Genomic DNA, 24904 nt, shown 5'->3' with positions numbered 1-24904 from the left:
ATAAACGATATATTATGCTACCTTGTCCATGTCATACACATTTCTATCAAACAGTTTCTTCAACGGCGTGTAATTTAAACAGATTTGAATCAGTGCAGTGATGTCAGCGTCATCTATGTTCGTCCTTTTCGTATAACCCGGTGTGTTGATATAGCATTTCATCTGTTCCCACGGGCTTCTGGACCACAAGTTGCTTTTAGTGTTTGACCAATTAGGGTCATTGGTCGTGTGATGAGCCTGTATTTGATCATATATAACGCCGCAAGCACCATTGTTCTTGCACGATTTCTTGTTGTTTACTTTGCAGCCACAACGTCCATATTTACATTTTGTATTTCCTTTATGGAATGGTTCTAACTCCTCAACGTTACATTGCCGGCATGTGTAATCTTGAAGTTTGCAAACCGAACGAACTTCTCGAATGTTACCATCATAGTGATCAAGGCAGTACTTTAAAACTAAAGGAATTAGTCCGTTTCTGACACATTTCACTGCTAAACACGCCTTGACCCAGTTTCGGGTGTCTTTGTTACCAAAGCCAGTAGCCATTCGTATTTCAAAACGGTAAGTGGCACTATTCCTTTACCAAGTTTGTGTTGTCATGCACTATATATTAATGTTTATATAAGGTTCGCAGATGGACGATCGGTTCTTTTTTTAACGAGTTCGCTATTTGCTTGGAAATTATAATATAAAAATGATGATTATTTTATTATAGTTATATGCTGATATATAAATGCAAATTATAAAAATCAAAACAAATTATGACGATGGCTGCATGTATGCCTGTTTGCCTTGTATTTCAGTCAGCTTCATATGTCACCTGTGAATCGGTAGAACGTTTCCCCGTACATATCTTCAATCCTGTCTTCATAGGCTGTAAGCAGTAGATATGTTTATGGTGTGCGAATAATACACAGTACTAACAATCTTTCTTAAACATACTTTGTAACACGTTTTTTGTTAGTGCATCGCTTAATTGATAGTTTGATAAGTTTGTATTGGCCAAGGGTTCGTTCAATGCGTTTTTGTTGTGTTATATGTCCAATACTTACGACATTAGTGCACTAAAATTATGTACGTAGTATTATACAAATGTCGCATTTTGGCATTTATGTTTCATTTTCTGTTTGTAAAGATACATTTGACATCGTTTAGACGCGCGTTTTACGTAAATAGTTTTTCTGAAATGCCATGGTTTGCGTTAGAACAGATAAAATATAATTATACATGTCAACGTTTTGAAAACATGGGAGTGGCTATTTTGTTATGTTATTGTTGGTTGTCCCAAGCAAGTAAAGGAAGACTAAGATACGCATGCATTAAATAGTATATCCGACTCGGGTATGTTTTCATAGTAGGATGTCAAATTGACTTGTATCGAAAAACATTCTAAACTAACATAGACGCATGCATCGTCCGAGCTGTCTTGATTGTATTATATAGATTGATTGTATCAGACAAATCATTAAGAAGGCACTACATCACAATTTCAATTGATTTTAATTAAGTGGAAATACCCCATCATTTAGTTTTTAATGAAGCCATTTGGTCAGTACAAGTGACCGACCGTCTAAAAATTATAATTTAAAATAATGTGCGATACTGGTTTTTTTTTTCGAAATATGTTTTGTATACAACATATACATTTAAAAAGATAGACTACACTGAAATGATGCCCTACGTTACACTCGCAACCATACGATGAGGGCCAAATGGTATGTATTAGTATACAACTCAATCTACAAACAAACATATGAAACTGTTCACTGTATTCAAAAGACGTCATCCCCATCGTCTTTACACACATCGAAGCGATCACTCACATGACTCTTACAGATAATTAATTTCACGGATAATTTATTTATTAATGTTTTATTATATTTACACAAACATAACATCAATTGATACCCAATTAGAGCGGTATTAGTGTTTTCGGAAAATGGTTTCACTGTTATGAAGCCATCTTTTATGTAATTCCAAAAGTCAGACTTTTATAAACTTTTGCAAAAGTTTAACTTGCAATAAATTGCGCAAATATTTAACAGGTAAAACGATTCAATTTATAGTAAAATCAAGTGTACGCTTATTATGTAATTGATTCCAAACAATGCGAAAATCACACATACCTGATTGTCACGTTAATATTATCCTATATATTAACAATGCACACCGTCATACAGTATACTTAAATGTGATTGTATATAATCTGGTTAAATAATGAGAATGAACTTTTATAATAGTGTTGCCTCTAATCATATATTAGCGTGTACGTACGTTATATCAAAGGTTCAAAGTTACGCTGTGATTACAAGTACGTTGTGATAAAATTTACTGTTCACAGATTAAAACAAATACCTTCTTCCCAATGATTTCAAATAGGTAACAGTTCACAACGCAATAACAATTTTGTGTTGAAACTAGTTCTTACCCGATACAGTTGCCTTGTGTTCCGATTACATAATATTACAACATCAACAACAACATTTAAAGAAGCACAAACATCTTCCTCCTCAAATTACATGTGACGGTAATAAATGAACATCGCGTTAATGACTTATATCTCGGTAAATGGATTTTAAAAATGACGTTCTAATTGCGTATTTCGGAACAAATTTGTTCATACTGAAAGTTGTATAGATCTACATACGAATTACATTCCGATGTTTTGTAAAATAAGTATGAATATCCACTAAGAACAACTTCCGGAAAGGAAATAACAGTGATGTATGTACCAACATGCATTTAACAACCATAAACGGTTATGTTTAAGAAGAAAAAAGAAACAAAAAAACAGAACCACCAAAACACCAGTTGCCTTGTGCGGGTGGTGGTGGTAGGGGTACTGGTGGCGATGGTGAAGATAATGATGATGATGATGATGGTGGTGATGGTGATGGTAATGATGATGATGATGATGATGATGATGATGATGATGATGATGATGATGATGATGATGATGATGGTGGTGGTGGTGGTGGTGGTGGTGGTGATGATGATGATGATGATGATGATGATGATGATGATGATGATGATGATGATGATGATGATGATGATGATGATGATGATGATGATGATGATGGTGATGGTGATGATGATGATGATGATGATGATGATGATGAGGAGGAGGAGGAGGAGGAGGAGGATGAGGAGGAGGAGGAGGAGGATGGTGATGATGATGATGATGATGATGATGATGATGATGATGATAATGATGATGATGATGATCATGATGATGATCATGATGATGATGATCATGATGATGATGATGATGATGATGATGATCATGATGATGATGATCATGATGATGATCATGAATTAGTCGATTACTAAAGATTCAAAGATAGCCTGAGCTGACTATACCTTCAAGATTTAAAGCGTATTTCCCATGTACCTTGAAATCATACAAAGATAATAATTGTTTATCTGAAAGATTGTAAATAGTGGTGCAAGTACACTTTAAAACGCAGATACTTAACATTTGACACGTACAGATAAAACTACAAAACGGCTGATATCATAAAATGGAATGGCAGACAATGCAACTCATCGATTATCTAAATTTAATATGATCATGTTCCTTTTCGAGTTAAACGCACTGTTTTTACAGTTTAAATGACGAATAACATATAAATACCCGCGTTTTATGTAATATGTCTAACGTGAATGTGTTGTAAATAAGACAAAGATCTATGTGATACAATAACATATATATATGTAAACAATATAACATGACTGAAAACTGTAAGATCTTATCTGTAGAGTCCAGTTTAATTAAATTAATTTAAGCTTTACTTATAAAGGTAACAGATAAGAGATAAACGAGTATGAACAAACAACCGCTTTTATTAAACTGTCCGCTGTTATATATGATATATGTGCGAATTATCGAATACATATTGCACAATAAGCAACATTATACTATTTTTATAAAGCATGTGTCTACCTGTATATAACTCAAGCTTTAACAATTGAATATACATTTTTTATCGAGTCGATGTTAAAAGTATTAACCTTTTTTTAATGTTACTATTATGTGAGGATATCATTGTTGCAATGAACTACACTAGTTGTCGTCCCTTTTAACACATGTTTGTTTCGATTGCAATCGCATGATGTGAATTTGTCGTTTCGGTAGGCAGAAATCTCTTTGATCTATATGTCAATCTTTGCAATAACGTTTACACTTATCGAAGGCCTAACTGAATCTTAAATTGAATTAAATGTTATGTTTTGTAATGTAACAATAAGAGTGAAAATCAAAACATCAACACTGTTTGAACACGTTAATGTGGACCGTATCAACGAAACAACATCGACTCATACAAAACAAATTAGTGAATGTATATATCGTCTGGTACCGTTTAGTTATCTTCATTCATGGCGATAAATTAAGCATTGATAGGCTGTCCAACTAGTCTCGTCACGATAATTCTAGGTAAGTGTTAAAAACATATACATATACGTACATTATAAGGAAAAGTCTTACCCATAGAGTTAATTTAACATTGGAGGTTATGACACTTATCAAAGTCAACTTATATCACAATATTATGTTAGATTTATATTTGCAACATAAAGGGACTTTAAATAAAACATAAAATACATATTTACAGCTTTGTGATGAATGGGAACACAAAGTAAACTACGGATTAAATTGTTTGTATCAATTATCCGAAACATAATATATAATTTTTGAAATATTGCTTCTTCAAATTTTATGTCCAAACTATTTCTTATGTAATTTGATATAATATGCATTTTCAATAATGATCTTTTATATTGGGAGCTTCAAAAAAGGAAATTATTACGATACGATTCTTCAATATTCAATTTCATATGGCTAGTTAGATAAAAGCTGTAAACAAATTGACTGAAGAAAAGACAAAATTGTAGACTTGCTCAACACTTACGAAATTTTAAAATTTATGCCGAAACTTGTAATCGTGAGTATATAACCTGAATAACAGACCTATCACAGATGTAGATATATGTACACTGTATTCACATTCAAAATCAAAATGATCAAAATGTACTATTCAATCGTCCTGTTGTTTATGCTCTTTGGGCCATTTACATGACTTTACATCAACTGCTAGTTGGTGAGGATTTTTGTTATGGGCCTCGACGACTTGAAGTACAACGTAATATTATAATGTGTCATAACACTATTTATTGGCGTAATTGCTACATTATTTTTTCCAGCAAAAGTAAACGTTGTCGCACCTTGGTCTGTAGACACCCTTTAAATATAAGACTGCACATGGAGTAAAAAACTAAATTTAAGTAAAAATACCCTCAACATGAGCGTTGAAGAAATGCCTAGTTGCTGTGCTTGTTTTATCGACGATTTGAATAAAAAAATGTTTAGAATACAACTAGTTTGATTTAAAATATTTTTATCAATATAAACCGAATGTTTAAAAAAAGAGTTTTCATTCTCACAACGCATGTGTTTTGAGGTGAAGCCCCAATTATATGCGAGAGTTTCTGTAAATATAACAACGCAAACGTATCCAAGAATTCAAATCAAGCGAAGTTTCTCAACCAAGAAGTATATCAATATTTAACATTTATGATAGGTTAACATTGTTTTTCGTAGCTTTTTGCACAATGAGAAGTTTTGCAGTTTCATGAAATACTATATATATATATATATATATATATATATATATATATATATATATATATATATATATATATATATATATATATATATATATATTTATTTATATATATTTATATATAGTCCTATAGTCTTAAGTCCCTTTTCCATAGTACTTAATCCTGTGAGGTTAAACCTGAGTGCTGTTAGTGATTTGCTTGAAAGCATACTTAGTACTTTTGCCACTTCGAAGCATACTTATTAAAAGCATAATTTATACCAGAGATATTTACCACTTATATCAATGTTTTGTTTTAATCTAATACCTTGTGTGACAATACGTATCATGAGCATATGAAATTTATGATGTTACATACGCTAAAAAGTATAAACTGTCATTTATTATCCAACGCATATGATTTTTATTTGATGATAATAAAATGTGTAACCTTTTAATTAATACAATTAAATCGTCCTCTGTCCATTCATGATAATGTTATTTTCAACGAAATAGCATCGGCTGAAAACAAAACAAATGATTTACATTTCATCAGCACATTTACCAACACAATCACACTAAGTCATAATGGTAACGTACTAGATTACATTTCACCACCACATTAACCAAGCAAATTACATCACACCTGAATGATCACCGATACAGTTACCAAACAAATCACATATCATCAAAATGTTATCTACTTCTTAAAATGTCACTAGTATAGTTACAAACCAAAGTTACATAATGTAATTTACTAATTCACATTATCCCATCCTCTTTACCGGACCAAAGCAAATTATTGCAGAATGGTTACCGAAGGATTCAAATTTTAGCAGTTCAGTTTCTAGCCAAATAACAAATAATCAGAATGGTTAAGTACTGATAAACATTTCACCAGCACAGTTACCATCCATCCGAATTATATATCAACAGAATAGTTACTAGCAAAACTACAATTAACCAGCTTAGTCTCTTTCATATTATTTACGAAGCTGACAATCGTAAGTGTTTGCATCCCATCAGCAAAGAAACTTACAGAATTACTAGCTTATTCATATTTTATCTCAAAAAAGAAGTTAGCATACGAAATATCCCGTGAAACTTTCTAATTAATGATGTCATTAGGTCATAAAAAATGTTTTTTTTAATGGAACATTATTTTATAAACATTAAAACATAGACATGTTTAGTTCCAAAATGGTTAAAGTAAATAGATTTATCAATCATAATTCTTAGTTTTGGGCATACAAAATATAATATGTCCATGTTGTTTTATTATTAAAAATAGACAAAACATTATAAATATACTCCTCAATTATTGCTTAAAGATTCATTTCATATTTATTTTTTAATATGACTTAGAACCATTTCGCATTTAGCTTTTACCCTTTAGACATAATTTGTTACTTGTAGTTGACATATTAAATAAAATGAATGCATGGGTGTTGCCAAACACAATATACAGAAATGTATGGTCTAATATGTTTAGCTAGATTATCTTCGCTTTCACATTTATGGATGCAAATGAATTAAATTACTACTGTTAGTTACATGTTTTACCTCATTTACATTCATTTATAGCCTTTGCGACTATGTTATATGTACTCGTGTTTAAGATAAGTTAGTGCTTTTGTTGATTGCATATTCACTAACATACCCATCGTTTACGTTAATTTTAATGACGACATGAAGCTTTGAAATTGCACAACGGCAATACATATGATTTAGAATATATCTACAAAGTATCGAGTTATTATTTCCTTTATTATTATTCGATTATGAGATGAATATGTGCCATTTCGTGTCAGATCTTATGTTGTTAAGGATATGTGCTCGAAACTTGATTTCGAAAAAAAAAATCTACAAATATATTGTATTTAGATTCAATACATTTATTGTTGTAGCTCAATGCGTTTACATTAATTAAGTAGTCCAAATAAGCTTTGTATTAAACATTTATATAAACTATAAAATAACAAGAGCATGTTATATTCTCTATACACATTATCACTAGAAGGCTGTAATTCTTAAGTTCACGTCGTAAATGTGTTTTTCTGTTCATTATGTAAACTTTCAATATAAAATATAACTATAGATTAGATAACAATCATCCATACTTCATCATCACATGTAATAAGGGCGCGTATACGTGGTTGTCCCTTGGATAAAGCGACACATTCCTTCTATAAATCGGGATTTTGGGCTGCGTACCGACACATGCACGGACAGTTTACGTTTTAAGCAACAAAATCGAATTATGACGATGGGATATAAACAAGGCGTGTCGCATTCGTCAAACCGTGAAGCCAACATCAAGCGCTTGACGGGTGCGTTTAGAAAAGCAAGGAAAACAAAATATCTTCATTTCGCTCTCTTTTAGATCATTAGTCGATAAACATTGACTAAGTGTGTACTTCACACATTGGAAATACGTTTATAGGAATTAAGAAACCACGGAAAACACCCACTAGTTTATCATGTCACTCAAATGACCAATTGCCAATACAATCGAAGACCATGCATAAAGCACGACATTAAACATTAAAAATAATAAAGTTTTGGAAAATCACTTGAGTTTAAACAATGGAAAAAGCAGGTCTAATCCCACATGTAGTCATGCATTAGTCTTTGGCATTGGTAAGTGCGTTATTGATAACACATAAATCAAATACACAAACACGGCAAGATGACCAATTCCATGTTCATCGCCTTTGGAAGGCCAAATCACACATGTTGATGAGAACAGAGTACACCGGTTGATGGGTGCGTCAAACTTAACATTTACACCAGAATGAATTATTTAGCGTTGGTATTCGTTCACAACGTCATTATATCTTATAACACGCCATTGTGTGTCGACAGATTTTGCAAAACAGAAATATGCATCTCTAAAAAAAGTGTTCTGCACAATACTATAATAAGTAAAACATTGTTTGCAAAATTGATTAAAGACGCTTACACATTTAGAATTATAATGTAGGGTATATTATTGTTAAAATGGTATATACTACTGAGGTCCTCCAGACATTAAGTGTCTGACAAGTCAGCCCAAAAATGTGGAATGGGCCAAGGCAAAACCCTGACATCGACCTTAATGCAATCAAGTTGCTTTGCTAAGTCTGTATAACCACAACAGTTACACAACATCTTGCCTGCAGTTTTTTTAATGAAACAGGGATGTCAATTGTTCCAAATTTAAAATCCGGAAAATTAGGCCGGGGGTCTAGGAACACAGGTCCCCAACGGAGATTAAGGGCAATGCCCCCCCCCCCTCCAGCCCTCTCTAATAATTGTACTATTTTATAGTATTCCTAGTTGCAATTTCTGGTGAAAACTGAGCAAATATTATTCATCAGAACGTCTGCATCACCGCATTTGTATTCGTCATTATAGGTTTGTTTATAATGAAAGTAAAAAAAAATCAGAGAAAAATTGCTGTATCCGAAAACGAATAAATCCGAAAAATATACGTGTTTTAAACATTAAATAAAATGTACATATCGTATGAATGCCGAAAAATGAAAAACATTCACCTAGCAAATACGTAATCAATATGTAATTTGGTTAACATATTGCTTTACAATATGATATTGAAATGCTTAACTTCGCTAATCGATAACTTAAAATAGTTCATGATGGCGGATATTTGCGGTATTACCGAATAGCGGGAAGGGTTTTCGGTGTTCGGAAAGGGCCTAAATGTATTTATTTTCAATGTTTGAAAAATTATTTATTGCTTTTTTTATAAACAGTACCTTTCATTGTGTTTATATTTTACATTTCATTCAAATCCATCAAGAATTTATATAATTTTACAATATTTTTGAATGCCGTACGATACGATCGAGTAACGGAAAGGGGCGAGCACCACGAAAAGGGCTCGTAGCGGAAAAGGGCCTCGGCCTTCGGAAAGAGGCTAAAAAAAATATTTTTAAAGCTTTAAAGACATTTGACAGGGCTCGATCATCGTTAAGTTTCGTAATAAACTTAAAATACCTGTCGATGTTCGGAAAGCGCTTTATATATTTAAACGGTTACTTTCTTAAAACATGCATTGGTATTGTCGTAAACAAGTAATAAAATTGTGATCAGTGTTCCGTTTTTATTGAATATTGTGTATATTTGATAAATACATTTTTGTGATCCATAATTGACGTAAAAAGCGAAATATATTTTATGATACCATATTTGACGCCAAAAGCGAAATATATTTTATTATCTTTATTTACATAAATATACACAGAGTATCATGCATAATAACATAATAACACACACTAACAAATGGCAACATAGCATACATTATGACTGAAACTGTACGATGAAGAACAAAAATAATACAGTAGGCAATTTAATATGCGCATGAGTATGCATGAAATCATATGTCAATACAATATAGATAAACCCAAGTCACAGGTCCTGCAAAGTAAATTATCATAATTAAATCGAGACATTGTCAATGTCTTAGACGTTAACGATAATTAATGTTTTGTCTTCATGGAGATCAACGTTTTTAAGTTCTTTTAATGATGTCGATGAGTTTGTTTTTTTATTTCTTCATTATTGTTGTATAAGTTGTCTTTTAGCACTTGGTGTTCTCGATCTTTCCGCTCTTTTTCTTTTCCGTTGGTGTGTTTTTTTTTTTACGGCTGTTGGTGTTTGTTGGACTGTCCTTGTTCCATCAGCTGATACTATTGTGTTAATGTTTTCACATAATAATTTAAAAATCTTCGTGTTCGCTTTGTCGGGCTTCTTCTGTCATTGTTGCCCAGAAGCTGATGTCGGTCTTGTGGTGCTGGTATTTTTCTGCCAATCAGTAAATTCCTGTGTCGCGAATGGCTCTTACTCGTTTCTCCTGTTCACCTTTGACGAGGTTGTACAGCGTATTAATAAATCGTGGTAAATCTTGTTGTCGCCACTGTGTTGCATTTTTCATACATTATTTGCACTTTCAAAATTGTTGTTTGTCCAACACTTTGAAAGTTTTCCTCGTCTAGTCGGTTTGATCACGTGTTCAATGAGTAAATGTTGAAGTTTTGTTTCGAAGTAATTGAGAAATGTTCGTTTGTTTGAATGCTGACTTCCTTTTCTGTTATTATCTTTTTTTAGTTGGCCGAGCCTGTAGTTTAATGTATCGTCGTCTAACGCGTCAATTAGTCCGTTTGCACCGTATATATTATTTAACAATTCGTCGCAATCTTGTTTCTTTAACCCTACAACGTTTTCAAGGTATCTGTTTGTGTTTTCTTTCAAATGTCGTGTGCAAAGTACATGTGTAGACTGGTTGAAACACCTCTTGATGGCGTTTTTAAAGGCATATTTTTCATCAGTGCCAACCAGCAAACTTTCAATTTCTAATTACGTTAAATTATCCGTTATGTCGTGTAAAAAAATGGTAAGTCATTGTGGTTGGTTGCTTTTTTAATTACAGATAAGTCCTTATAAACAGTCGGTGTAACGTGAAACTCTGCAAGGTTGTATGTTTTGTCCATTCCTTATACAGTTCCGCTGTTCGTACAACAAAATCGTTTTATCTGCTGATCCGTGAAAAGCGTGATCACTGGATGTGAACGAACATTGGATGTTAAGAAAAGTTTCCTGGACCAATGGAAAACAGTGATTTGCTTTCCAGGTTGTGTTGCGTCTCTGACCAATTTTAATCTTCGATGCAGCGTGCACACTGCTCCACATAATTGTAATCACAGGCTTCTCGGGATCTACGAACGGTGCTTGATAACTTGGTTAATGTGCTTGAAGTTGTTGTTGTCATAGTTTTATTTTTCGTTGAAAAAAGGTGTCTTCTTAGAAAAAATCCAAATTAGGCGGCAAGTGCCGTTTCTAATAAATGTGCACAAGCTATTCTGGGACGACAAATTAAGCACATGCATTAAACCCCCTTTTTATAGAGCGCGGCTCATATCTTTATGATGGCAAACAATTACCATGAATCGATCCATGAACAAAGGCATTCACGCTTGTGATTATTCTGTGTAAATTTGAATTATTTAACAAGCAGACATAGACAATGCGTCTTTACAAAAAAATGACGACGTACATTTCCAAAATACTCGCAATTTGTGATACAGCTTAACAGCTTAACGCATTCGACAGGTCGAGTACCGTTTAATGAGAACGGATTTCTTTCGTCCAGACCATTATTTCTAACAAGATTTGATCAAAACTAACTCGAACTCCGATGGGTTGTCTGTTTAAATATTAATGATTAATCATTACGTTTCCGCTCAATCAATGTCCGACTATGTAAATAGTTCATTAATGGCAAGTACTTGAGTTTCTTATACAAACACGTCTTGTCGACACGTCCTCAAATATTTGTTTGAATACACGGGTAATTATGCTAGAACCACTTGAAGCGTCTTCTTTGAAAAATAATTCACGTTTTAATGAGTTGATATTTATGACAGATTTAAATATTTTGACAGATTTAAAACTTAACATTCCGAATTTGATGACACGATATTTAAATATTGAAATTTCGCCCATGCTTGTTTGATTTATTGAAATCTAGCCTAGTCCAGATACGATGTATTTTAGTTTCATCAATATGAATTAGATATACAAAATCAATAATCTTAACAAATGATATGACGTTTGAATATGGCATGTATGGTATAGATTAAATATATTCTATTACCTTTGTTAAAATTATCGTGTACACTCTTTCTAAACTCTGTGAAAAACAAATAAATCTTAATGCATTTATATCAGAAAATACATGTACAATGTATAAGTATTGTTCTGTATTCGATTGACTTGTGTCCAATTTGACAGTATATTGAAGTTTTACTGATACAATAGAAGATAATTCAATGATCATTTAACCACTAACCAATAGACCTTAATGAATGTTGCGTCTATTGGCGGACATTACAGTTAATGTCTGAAATAATAGTAGTTTCGCGGTCATTCAATCTTTTTATCCATAAATTTAATATATTATTAAAGTTGATGTTTATTAACAAGATATTTTAACGTGATTGCGTTGATTGATGACACATATGTATAATGCACTTGAACAAATACCGACCACATTTGCGGATAATAAGACGATTTGTATCAGTTGGGTTTCATATGCTTTAATCTGTAGACAATTACGACAGTTATCACTAGCTAGGCGTGAAAACATGACAAGCATGCCACCAATTGCGTGATCATAATCAAGTAATTACAAATATGTTATACAGAAATCTTCCGCTTATATCATTTTATCCAATGAAAAAAAACCGATGGTTAGCGAAAAAAAGCACAAACAAAAACAATGTCATATTGTGACCAAAAAAAGAATACTTCTACGCTGACGTATATACGCTCGCCCCTTTCCGTTACTCGTATCGTACGGCATTCAAAAATATTGTAAAGTTAAATCATTTCTTGATGGATTTGAATGAAATTAAAAATATAAACACAATGTTAGGTACTGTTTATGAAAATACCAATAAATGTTTTATTAAAACATTGAAAATAAATAAATTTAGGCCCGTTCCGAACACCGAAAGCCCTTACCGTGGAAAGGGGCCCTTTCCGCTATTCAGTCATACCCAGGATATGTTCGTTGCCTCGTAGGAATTTCGGAAAGTAGCGACGATTTTCCGTCAGTTATCGTTAATGTCCGTGCCATCGGCTAGCCAATCAGAAATTAATCAATAAAATACCGGGCAAAATCGGTACCGAGCACAAAGACGATGGAGCTTTGACAAATATATTAATTTGGTTCTCCGTTGATCGTGCTTTCAGACGATTTTAACCCTTATTCCCCCCTCCTAAAAAAATATCTAATCTGATATTGATTTCAAAATCCACATTGGTCGGCTGAAATCCGGATTTCCGGGATAATCCGGAAAACTGACACCACTGTGAAATGATAAGCTTCTGGTTTCTTTATTTATTATTTACACGTATATAATTACTACATTTAAAGCATTTTAAGAATTTCAAATAAACAAAGAATTATATTGTGTGTGATATTGCATGCTTAATATAGGCTTTCATTAATATTTGAAGGCACTTTTCACCAAACAACGAATACATAAGTAAAACATGTTTTATTCTATATTTGAAAAAAAACTTGCATGAAAGGGTACTTTTTTGATAAATGCAAAAATATTTGAACCGCGCTCTGTGAACAGGGCGTTTAATGCATGTGTGTAAAGAGTCGTCCCATATTAGCCTATGCAATCCGCACAGGCTAATCAGGGACGACACGTTCCGCCTAAACTAGATTTTTGCTTAGAAGAGACTTTCTTTACAGAAAAATATCATTAAGCGGGAAGTTTCTTCCTTGATTAGCCTTTGACGACTGCACAGTCTAATCTGGGACGACACTACGCATATAAATTAAACCCTATTTTCACAGAGCGCAGACCATTTATAAACTGAATGTATGGATTCTTTTACTGTCTATATCGTTCTGTATATGGTGCAGGATTACAGGCTTGCGCACACATTTTGGCGTCTTTAATGAGTTTAAGTAGCACTAGCAACAGTAGCAGTAGTAGAAGAAGTAGGTGTAGTAGTTAAAGAAGTAGTGGTAGTAGTCGTTGTAGAAGTTGTAGAAGAAGTAGTCGTAGAAATTGTGGTTGAAGGTTGTGATGTCGTTGAAGGATAAAAAGTTGTTGTAAAAGAAGTTGCAGTATAATAAGAGACGTAGGAAATTAGCTACAGGAATCAGTATAACTATAAACACTATACGTTATAGTACTTTTAGTAGTGGTAGTATTAGTAGCAGAAGCAGTAGATGTAGTAATAGAAGAAACAGAAATACCTCCATATGCAACAAGTACTCGAGCTATGCACTTGCTAAGTATTCTGATTTAATCGTCATGCATATCGTAAGGGTCGGTCTGAATAGTACGGGTTGTTCTCCCTAAACGATCTATTATGATCTGACGCTATATTCCCGTTGCAGTTTACTGTCTAAAATATGAAAACTTAATCAAACATCGCTTGGGTATTATTTGAACTTTAGCCCATATTGTATAACTCAATGCAACTACAAATAAAAAAGATCATGACTTGCAAATGCAATAGTTTATTCTGATTAACACTACTGTAATACCTACTTTACATTGTATATATTGACAAACTTCTAACGCAGTAAATGTTCGAACTCAATCTGTTGGATTGATCTTTCGACAATGGTTCGTTTTCCTGTTTAAAAGTATATTACTTCATGTTGAATATCTAAGATACCGTACCAAATCTAACATGTTTTACCTTTTTGTGAGAATTCATGTAAACGATAGTATCCGTTCATTTACGTTTAGTTATTAATCACACAGTTCAGATGTTCAGAATCAGAATATAATGATATTTTTAAATTGAAACAATTATCTGCTCCACAGAAATTATGCAACGTATCATTCAGCACGTACTTACATTTGAGATTTTCTATTTTACTCTAAGCCGACACGTAGAACCATGTATTGATCCATTTTAATGCAGTCCGCACAGACTAATCAGGTACGACACTTTCCGCATAAACTTGATTTTTGCACAGAAGATACTTTCTTTAAACATAAAAGCGGAAAGTGTCGTCCATTTTTAAATTCTGCGGACTGTCTAGGCTAATCTGGGACGGCATTTTACGCACATGCATTAAACCGCCTTTTCACAGAGCAGGGCTTATTTATATGACTTTTAAAACATAGCACCAGACCCGTACTGTTACGAAATCTCTATCAGCTATTTAATTTTGATGATATGAATGCGGGATTTCAGTCGACCGATTGTAGCTTACTTAGACAATTACACACGGCTGAGAACTGATGGAAACGTACGTGTAGCTATCATCGCTATGCCAAATGTCCATTAAATAATGATCATCAACTATTTATTTATTTATTTATTTATAAATCCCTGCAAAACGTATCATCAATACCCGACCATAATACTTGCACGTGATCCTCGGAATCCTGACGTAGTATTTTTAGGCGTTTATGTGCGTTTCGTTTAAATTCGAAATTGGTTTTACTCTTTAAAGGGACTGCAAGTTTTACATAGAATTATGGTTATATAAAATATGGTATATATATTAGACTGGTAATACATACACATCAGTGCACAATTTCAGTACAAATAATATAAAAATTGCAATGTATTCACTATACGCTAATATGAATATATATTAAATATATTTAAAAAATAACTCTGAGATATGTTATCAAGAATTATAAAAAGTTAAACTTGCCCATAATATGTTAAGTGCACTATTTTTTTATTTTCTCACTTCACACTACGTTTGATAAAATTGTTATGAGGTATTGTGGTCATCATACGTCGAATTATGTGTGAAAGGTTGATTACACTGGCATGAATAGCAGGGGGTGTTGACTGGTGAAATATTTTGAAATATATTTAATAACTGACACTCACAGCACAGTAAATGTAAATATCTACCTATGACACCAAAAGGAATTGGTTACATAACTATCTGTGTCATGGAGCGGTGTTGCAGCCATACATTGACATCATGGACATTTATCTATTTTTCTCTATTCAATACATCACCATATACCAAATCGTACATTAGTCGATCGAATGAAACCAAGGCCTTTCACTGTTATCAGAAATACTAAATTATGCTGGCTGATAGGAGAAACACCAAAGCATATTGATTTTCATGTTTCCGTGGAAAGTGTAATGGGGTCAGCATTGATAGTTTAAAATTGTGTACTTTAATTTAATCTCATCGAGAACCAAAGACTAAATAAGATAATCCCAATTCCATTTTCTGAATGGAATCAGTCTTTGGCGTCTTAAATGAGGATCATGATAATATTTCAAAAAAGGTTTCAAGCCCGTGGCTTCTAGAGCATAAATTGGACACTTTTGCCAATATGCCACGGGGTTAAAAATGATATAGTTATGTAATGTTATATCGCAAAGAACTCAAGTACATGTAATACAAACACAAGCAGTTTTGATATCTCTGACATAATGATGCGGTTTGATTTTGAGATATATAAAATGGAAACAAACTAACTAGTGAAACTTTTACGTGTAAAAGGTAGACATACCATTATTTCTGGTCTATGTAACAAATGTACTAGGTTACTGAAATGAAGATGTTTAAAATAACAAGATCTCTATACAGCAAGAGTCAACGTCACACCTAGGTAAAATAGTATTGTTCAATTGTATACAACAGAGACTGCATCAGTATAAACACATACTTGTCATATAATGACACCCGTTTTTGTCAAACTGCAGAATTTTCTTCGGTGCTGCACCTATGTGTCATGTACACCGCAACTTAATGTCACCGTAGTTACGTAATTATATCATGACAAAATGTAATGCCGTGCTAGTGGTCGTTAAAACCAGGTATGTAGTGGCATTCTGTCTGGTTACAAGTAACTGTGATAAAAGTTATACACATTGTTTTCCCCCTTTCCTTTGAGGCAATCTTTCCGCAGGTAACGATGTATTAAAAAGGATCAAATTAATACATAATTATAGCTGAAACGCTTTTCGGAAAGGAAATTGCAAATATGGATGACATATATAAATGTTTAAACAAACGTAACTGACCGACTAATGTTTTGACATAGTTATGTACACAGTTATTTTGTTTAAGATACAGTACACAATTAAAATGTAACATGGCAAATATATATAGAATACCATGACACTAAAATCCACACTAACTTAGCCTATACTAAGTTGTTGTACTAGAAAGCTTGTAAAAATAATATACACATGAATAACATTTCCATTGCTTATTAAAATTCGTTAACTTATGTAATGTGTACTAAGTACTAAAGTTGATGATTATTCTTTTATTTATCAAAAAAGTAAGGTTTGTTATGGCATTTTGTACCATGCAAGCAATCCTGCATCCAATACTGTGACAGTATATGTGAACATTAATTAACGATAACGGCTGTGTATCTGACAGTTCTAGGTAAACCTATTTTACACTTTTACTCAGAACAGTCTTAGTTGCAAAGCCTTAACTTTCAGCATTTTACCGACAATTTAGATCGCACTGTTAAACGGCGATTTGAATAAACATATTCTACAACTTCAACAACAAACTCGTGTGATATTAAATGCCTGAATTACTTAAAAGTTTGTAATAAATATGTTTGTTTAATACCGATGAGAGTACAAGTGTCTGAAAAAGTAGACGCATATATATATATTGTTTATATTAATGTAACCAAATGTTCAGATTTATTTGCGTATTTATAATTACTTTTAAATTTAATTAATTTTAAAAAACAGTAACACACAAACAACGCTAACAAAAGCATAACCGACACATAAACTGACCCGTTAACTCCAGTAACACCGTACGATCCCCTGGTAATTTACGAGTTTTAAGGTTTTTAAAAAGGTAAATCAAAAATACATACATAGTATGAACACTATATTGGAAAAAAATGATACACGTGGCACACTTAATATTGGATCCAGCGGAAACGTTAAGCGTTTGTATAACCTTGCAACGTACAGGACCGATGTTTTAGTTGGCAAACATCCAACACATGAGTTATCCGGATTTTCAAATCACCGCTGGGTACACAAACTTATAGTACGACGTCTAAATTTGTAATAATACACCTGCCGATTCCTCCAATGCAGCTGTTAATAGCTTGTTTTTAATGAACAATGCCTATGAATCAGTGACCAAAAGTCAAAACTAAGAGTGTTGCCCTAACTATGTACTAATACGTGTTTGTGGAATGTACAAACGGCTACGATGCTGTTATGTTAGGAACTTTCTAAATGCATAACATACGTATGGTCATTCATGCTATTAAGCTTGAGTATTAATGTTCAGCATTCTCGAGATAAGCGTTATGCCGTTAGACATGATGATATACTGTGCTGTATAAGCTACGGGTCACTTCTCTCGAAATGGGTCTCTCTCTAGACTTATCCTATCCCTATGTTAACAACAGATCAGTATGTTTAAGTGTACAAGTCTGAGACAATTACATTAAAAACGTGTCACGCCAAATTGAATTTAAAAGTAGAATCAAAGATGTATCGGTATGTTGAGCCGTTCAAATACGTAAGAGAATACGTTTTTAGGATAGCTATAGATTATCCGAAGCCTATATTACAACATGCAACGTGCTTAGCATGAGAGATATTTATGTATTGAGGCAAAGTTGTGAATTTAACAGAGGACAGTTGGAAAATGTGTTTTTATGTTTGTATTAAAAATATAGATGCACATTAAATACGTGCGTGTTTTGGTGCATGATTGTCATCCTGTAAAGTGTATGAGTAATTACAAAGTATAAGTAAATTATTAAATTAACGTCATGTCAGAGATGCATTTTCCAAATCATGTTGATACCCTTTTTTATACCTTCGCATTCCACAAAGTATGAATCAATCCGTTCTTGACATACTGCCACGTTTTTAAAGGGGCCTTTTAACAGATTTTGTCATGTTTTGAAGTTTGTCATTAAATGCTTTATATTGATATATGTAAACATTGGATATAAAAAGCTCAAGTAAAAAATCAATAATTAAAAAAGGTAACCCTCAGCAGGACTCGAACCACTGACCCCTGGAGTCCTGGAGTAAAACATCTGCGACTTAGGCCACTCGACCATCCTTCCGTGTTCAATGATACATGTATGTTATACTTTACATAAGCAATCCTCGAAGTTTCCCAAAATATCACAACAACAACAGAACTCTCCAAATTATTAATTCGTTTTGCGTTGCAACGCTTTATAATTTTTGAATCGTCAAAAGATGAATATAATGGCTATTTTAGAGCATAATTAATGCTCAGTATTACTGTTTTCTCACACATATCATAACAAAAACAAAAATGTGAGAATCTGGTACAACTATTTTCAATATTGTCAATTTACCCAAACGTGAAAAGGCGCCTTTAAAAAGCAAAGCAATACGTATGGAGGAAATAAAGCTACCGGCCTTTTCTGGAATTATATATATATATATATATATATATATATACGCATTTACATTTTGACTCTCCCGCTCTGAAGGTTTTTTTCTGATTTTATGTTTGTCGCCGTTTCATTGCTAACAAACGCGGAAGGCACATAATTATCGGCCCTTTATATACAGCAAAACAATACCCAGCCAAATGTTACCGATCAGACGTTTTTATGGGGAAGATATAATTTGCAATAGTTTAATGGTGACTACAATAAACTTATAAATAGTCGTTCTTTATCTATATCTGTTGAACATTAAGTTTTAATAATAAACAATAACAAAAGGCGTTTTTTTAAGATTAACCAACGTTCAAAGCATGTACACAATCACCTTAAACTTAAATTTGCAGTCATATGTACGGGTTTAGTACATGTTTGTAACAATCCAACCTATCACATACCAATGTATATTTGTTACACATATTGTCAAATTATCATGATTAAAAAGGCATTCCCAATAAAAATTAACACATGTCTTCAAAATTTAAGGATGATAGTTTTAGTTAAAAACATATGCCTTTTTCGTGCTGCTTGTTTTCAAATGTTTATGGCGTAAGATATCAAAGTATAAATTATTTTATTGGAACATAGGTAAGTCATGTTGCAATTGGACATCAAACGTTGCAAACGTTATCAATGACACAACAATTATTTATTTGCGCAGGTGTTACCTCTTTTTCTTACACCCGCTATATTTAGTTGTTATTTATATGCTATTTTAATGTACCGAAATAAAGCATTCTGTCACTTCCGTCTGTGATGACCTCTGTCGGATTATTATCGTAATCATTGTGAAGTGTTTTTTTTGAATGTCGTATCAAACATTTGTGAGATTATGTCACATTTACGCGTACCATTTTCGATCATTGACTTATTTAAAACTTTTCATATATATGTCGACATATGCATAAACTATTATGTTTATTCATGACTGGAAATATATTAACACTGTATCCACGAGTTTTCTTTGATGCATCCGTGTTTGATAGTATGTAAACACTACTGCAAGTTTTATGATTAAGCGTTACAATTGGCAGTATTAATATAATAACCAAATGATAGAGCAGTGTATTTTAATGAAAAAAGTTACATGTTTGCTTTGTCGTTTTCTCTGTATGCCTGTAATTTAATGCAACCGAAGTTTTCGAACATCAATGGTTAATATTCATATGTTCAAACAATACATCATTACTAACAAAGTTAATGGTTTTATTATTTGTAATATAACACTGGATGATCTTTTGTTATCATTTTACCAGTATTGCGACACCTTAAGGGGTTTCGCGTGATGGAATGAGTGTGGAGTTCAAATAAATTTGAGATTTTTTTCTGTGCAAATGATGATTGCAACTATACAGTACTTATTGCAGAGATTCTTTATATTTAAGCCTAGGCCACTTAATTACAGATGTTGTTATTTCGGCCGGACCACTAGCTTTTTAAAGCCATAAACAATCAAGTGTCATAAAAATTATATAAAAAATTAGCGACAGTGTAACAATGTTTAGTTTCGTAATATTCATTTATTTAGGCATAACTTTTCCCTTTGACATGAACTTAATTCAGAATGGGCTCTCAAAATAGGGCATTGTTACAAATTGGGCAAAGTCAAGGGCAATACCGTCAAAATGCACTTTAACAACTCGGGTGACATTGAGCTTAAGTCGATTTTTTCTGTAAAATATTTTTACAGCGAACACACATAATGTCATTCTTTTTTAAGAAATACATGTCTTATGACTTAATATGGTTATTAGACTGTATATATCTTTTTTTTAAACAACCTACACAATATATTACTATTATAACCATAAGTTATGATAAGTGTTCAATTTCATCAGTGTATACTTAGGGAAAATAAAACCAATAGTGCTAACATTGGCTCTATTATCTTATTGACAAAAAAGTTCTCTCCAAGACACCCCAGACACTTACCAAATTCATGATTAAACATTTATAATTGCTAAATTTTGGAAAACCTTAAGTAAATATGCGTATTAACTATTTCATATTTGAGGATTTTGAAAATTATGGACCCGAACGTCTGGTGTGTTTCGTCCCAATATCAGTCTGCAAAACTAAGTTTTTTGTCTTCATAGCCAATGTGGCTATGAATCTTTGAAAATGTCATAGCCAGAAGAGTTTCATGTCCAGAAAAAATAATTTACAGTGACATTATTATGAAAGTAATATCAACAGTCGTTATATATCAATTGCAATTGGGGGGGGGGGGGGGGTAAGATTGAATACTAATCAGTATCCCAGGTTTCAAACTTTTATTCCATCACATCTGACACTGAGAGATTTTTACAATATAATATTTTGAAATATTATTTTCATTATTTATGATATGAATGATAAACACTGTTACGGTTATTTCGTTATTTCAAAGCTATTGTAATAAAGACATTTAAACGTTTTACTTAATGTATAAAACCCCTCGCACTATTATTTTATTTATCGGCGTAGAATGCAAGTTCAGTTTACCAAAAGTATTACTTTTAAATAGGCGAGCCAGACTTTACACTCTCTATAATATCTAATGGATATGACTAATGATAGAAAACTAAGGGAAGTAATTAAGCGTTGTCACTGTAAGAATTTACACCTGGAATGCGTAATTGATTATAACATGTAATTGGTTTATTTGCTCTGAATTTTTTCATTGCAATTCAGGCAATATATATTCAATTTTTCTATCGCTAGTGCCGAGATTTCATCGCATTGGCAATCAGGCTTTGGGTTAATTTTGCAGACTGCCCAATATTACAGAAAGTAAACTTGTGAACTTCTGGATGAAGCACAAAAATTACATTCATTAATAATTGCTTTTAGTAGGGTATAAGAAAAGATGTGTTAGTCAGAAACACAATGCCCCCTTCTGCACCACTTTGAAGCCATATATTTGACCTTTGACCTTGAAGAATGACCTTGACATTTCACCTGTCAAAATTTGCAGGTCCATGAGATAGACATGCATGCCATATATCAAGTTGCTATCTTCAAATTTGCAAAAATATTGACCAATGTTAAAGTTTTCGGACGGACAGATAGACTGACAGAGAGACAGATAGTTCAAAAACTATATGCCACCCTTTGAGGGCATAAAAAGGTTCCCATACGTCTTTCTCTTACAGTAGGTCATATTGAAATAATGCTTATGACCAGAAGTTACAAACTTTACTTACTGTTAATGTTTTGTCGACTCGTACCGTGTTTCCGGGACTCATCAGTTGGAGAAACACCATCAACTTGAGTCAACAGAACAACTTTAAAACTGCTAAATAACTTTTAAACTAACAACAAGAATTTTAAAGCGAGATTATACGATTTTGTTAAATATCTATGAATTTATATAAAATGTGTAAAAAACATATTATATATAATACATATATTTCAATATCAAATAAAATTAAAGTTAAGAAGAACAGGAAAAGAAACTACGCTGAGGCTGATATTTGGGCCATTTACCAGGCCTTTTACCTGGTGCGCTGACTGCGATGTAGTTTTTCTTGGGTGAAAAGTCGCCTGTAAATGGCAAAATAACGCATAACAAATGCTAAATGTAAACATCGATTGGAAATGTTTCATTAGTATGTTTATATTCCTACTCACATAAATTGTGTTCTCCCCCATCTGTGTTTACACGGGCTTTGGACCGTTCCCTGAGAACAAAGCGTTCACAGGAAGCCACATTAAGGAGTGACACATTGGCACCTCCCCACCCTCGAACCGAAACTCTGAGTTCGGGGGTGTCTTACCCGTCGTTGTTGATTTGACCTAGTTTTTAACCCTATTTGAACTAAATAAACCACCAATCCAGATATCATCAAGATAAACATTCCGGTTAAATTTCATAAAGATTGGATGAAAACTGTGACCTGTATTGTCTACACAAGGTTTTTCTATCATTTGACCTAGTGACCTAGTTTTTGACCCCAGATGACCCAAATACAATCCCAACCCAGATTTCATCAAAATAAACATTCTCATCGAATTATATATGAAAACTGTGACCTCTATTGCCTACACAACGTTTTTCTATTATTTGACCTAGTGACCTAGTTTTTGACCCCAAATGACCCAAATACAATCCAACCCAGATTTCATCAAGATAACATTCTGACTTAATTTCATACATATTTGATGAAAACATGTTGACATATTAGTTGTAAATACATGTGTTTAGACGATGTACAATGTGCAAGTCTTGAATAAAAAAGTCTGTCTGTCTGTCTGTTTGTTTGTCTGTCTGTGACCTCTATTGTTTACACAAGGTTGTTCTATTATTTGACCTAGTTACCTAGTTTTTGACCTAGTGACCTAGTTTTTTACCAGACAACCCTAAAACAATCCCAATCCAGATTTCATCAAGATAAACATTTTGACCAAATTTTATAAAGACTGGATTGAAACTGTGACCTCTACTGTTCACACAAACTGTTGAGAGACGCACGCACGGACGCCAGACAACACACAATCACATACAGTACAGGCAACGTGTACTTTGACAAACACCACTCGTTGCGGTGTTCATTTTACGGTGTTCGCTTAAACAGATAAAAGTGTGATAGAAACGCAAAAATCACAACATTCGCCATATCTCTAAACTATCAAATGAATTTCTGCATGTTTCTATTTAAAGATTTGATGTAAAAAGCGCCCAATCAGAACCGGTGTATTGCAACATTCGTAAATCACCTGACGCCTAGTGTGCGCGTTGTGTAGAGTTCATGTTCTGTTACAAATTGTAGCCACAAATAAATACATGTATATATGCCCATGATATTTTCATTTTCTTTGTTCTGAACCATAAAAAGCGCGCAAAAATTGGCATGGGTGTATTTATTTTTGACACAAAATCTTTGTAGCGCAGACAACATTGGGATCTTTTAATTTCGATTTAAAGTTTTGTAGTGAATTTCTTCCTAAGTACCGGGGTAGCTTGCGAATTATTTGGAATTGACATTTCATCTGAATAAAATAAAAATCAAACACGCTATATTTAGATTTCATGCAACATGTACAAGTCATTTTCTGGAAATCGGGAAAAATGAAACCCAATTTTGTGAAAACAAAAAGGGCAATTGCATTGATTAACACCATAAAAGTTAATAGTATTGATCATCTAAACGCTTAGTTTTAGTTTTCCACTTAACGTACTGCCCGAGTTTAAGTACACATAAAAAATGTGCACATAATATCAACATGTACATAAAGTATATGATTTTATTTTGTACATGTACATTTAAAACGTGTGAATGACTCTCACAGACAGGTGTTTACGGTGGCTGCGCAGCATCGCGGTGATCACGGGTGTTCCCGTTTACGATAGCGTGCAATCGCGGCAAT

At 33.1% G+C, this 24904-nt stretch overlaps 2 protein-coding genes across 2 annotated transcripts in view; one reads left to right on the top strand and one right to left on the bottom strand.

The window, feature by feature from the left end:
• LOC127866975 (uncharacterized) overlaps positions 1-2217 on the bottom strand; it is a 31307-nt gene extending 29090 nt beyond the window's left edge. The window contains exons 1-2 of the mRNA XM_052407864.1: positions 2130-2217; positions 22-877 (exon numbers count right to left, since the gene is read on the bottom strand). Of these exons, the coding sequence (XP_052263824.1) occupies positions 22-549 (528 nt within the window). The 5' untranslated portion in view covers positions 550-877; positions 2130-2217. The remainder of the gene's footprint in view (positions 1-21; positions 878-2129) is intronic.
• The window catches only part of LOC127866977 (uncharacterized), a 344898-nt gene that overhangs the window by 58760 nt on the left and 261234 nt on the right, over positions 1-24904 (top strand). The gene's annotated exons all lie outside the window — the stretch shown is intronic.

The sequence above is a fragment of the Dreissena polymorpha genome, chromosome 2, assembly GCF_020536995.1.
Source record: "Dreissena polymorpha isolate Duluth1 chromosome 2, UMN_Dpol_1.0, whole genome shotgun sequence".
NCBI lineage: Eukaryota > Metazoa > Mollusca > Bivalvia > Myida > Dreissenidae > Dreissena > Dreissena polymorpha.
The sequence above is the reverse complement of the archived record's forward strand: the minus strand, read 5'-3'. Positions and strand labels throughout refer to the sequence as shown.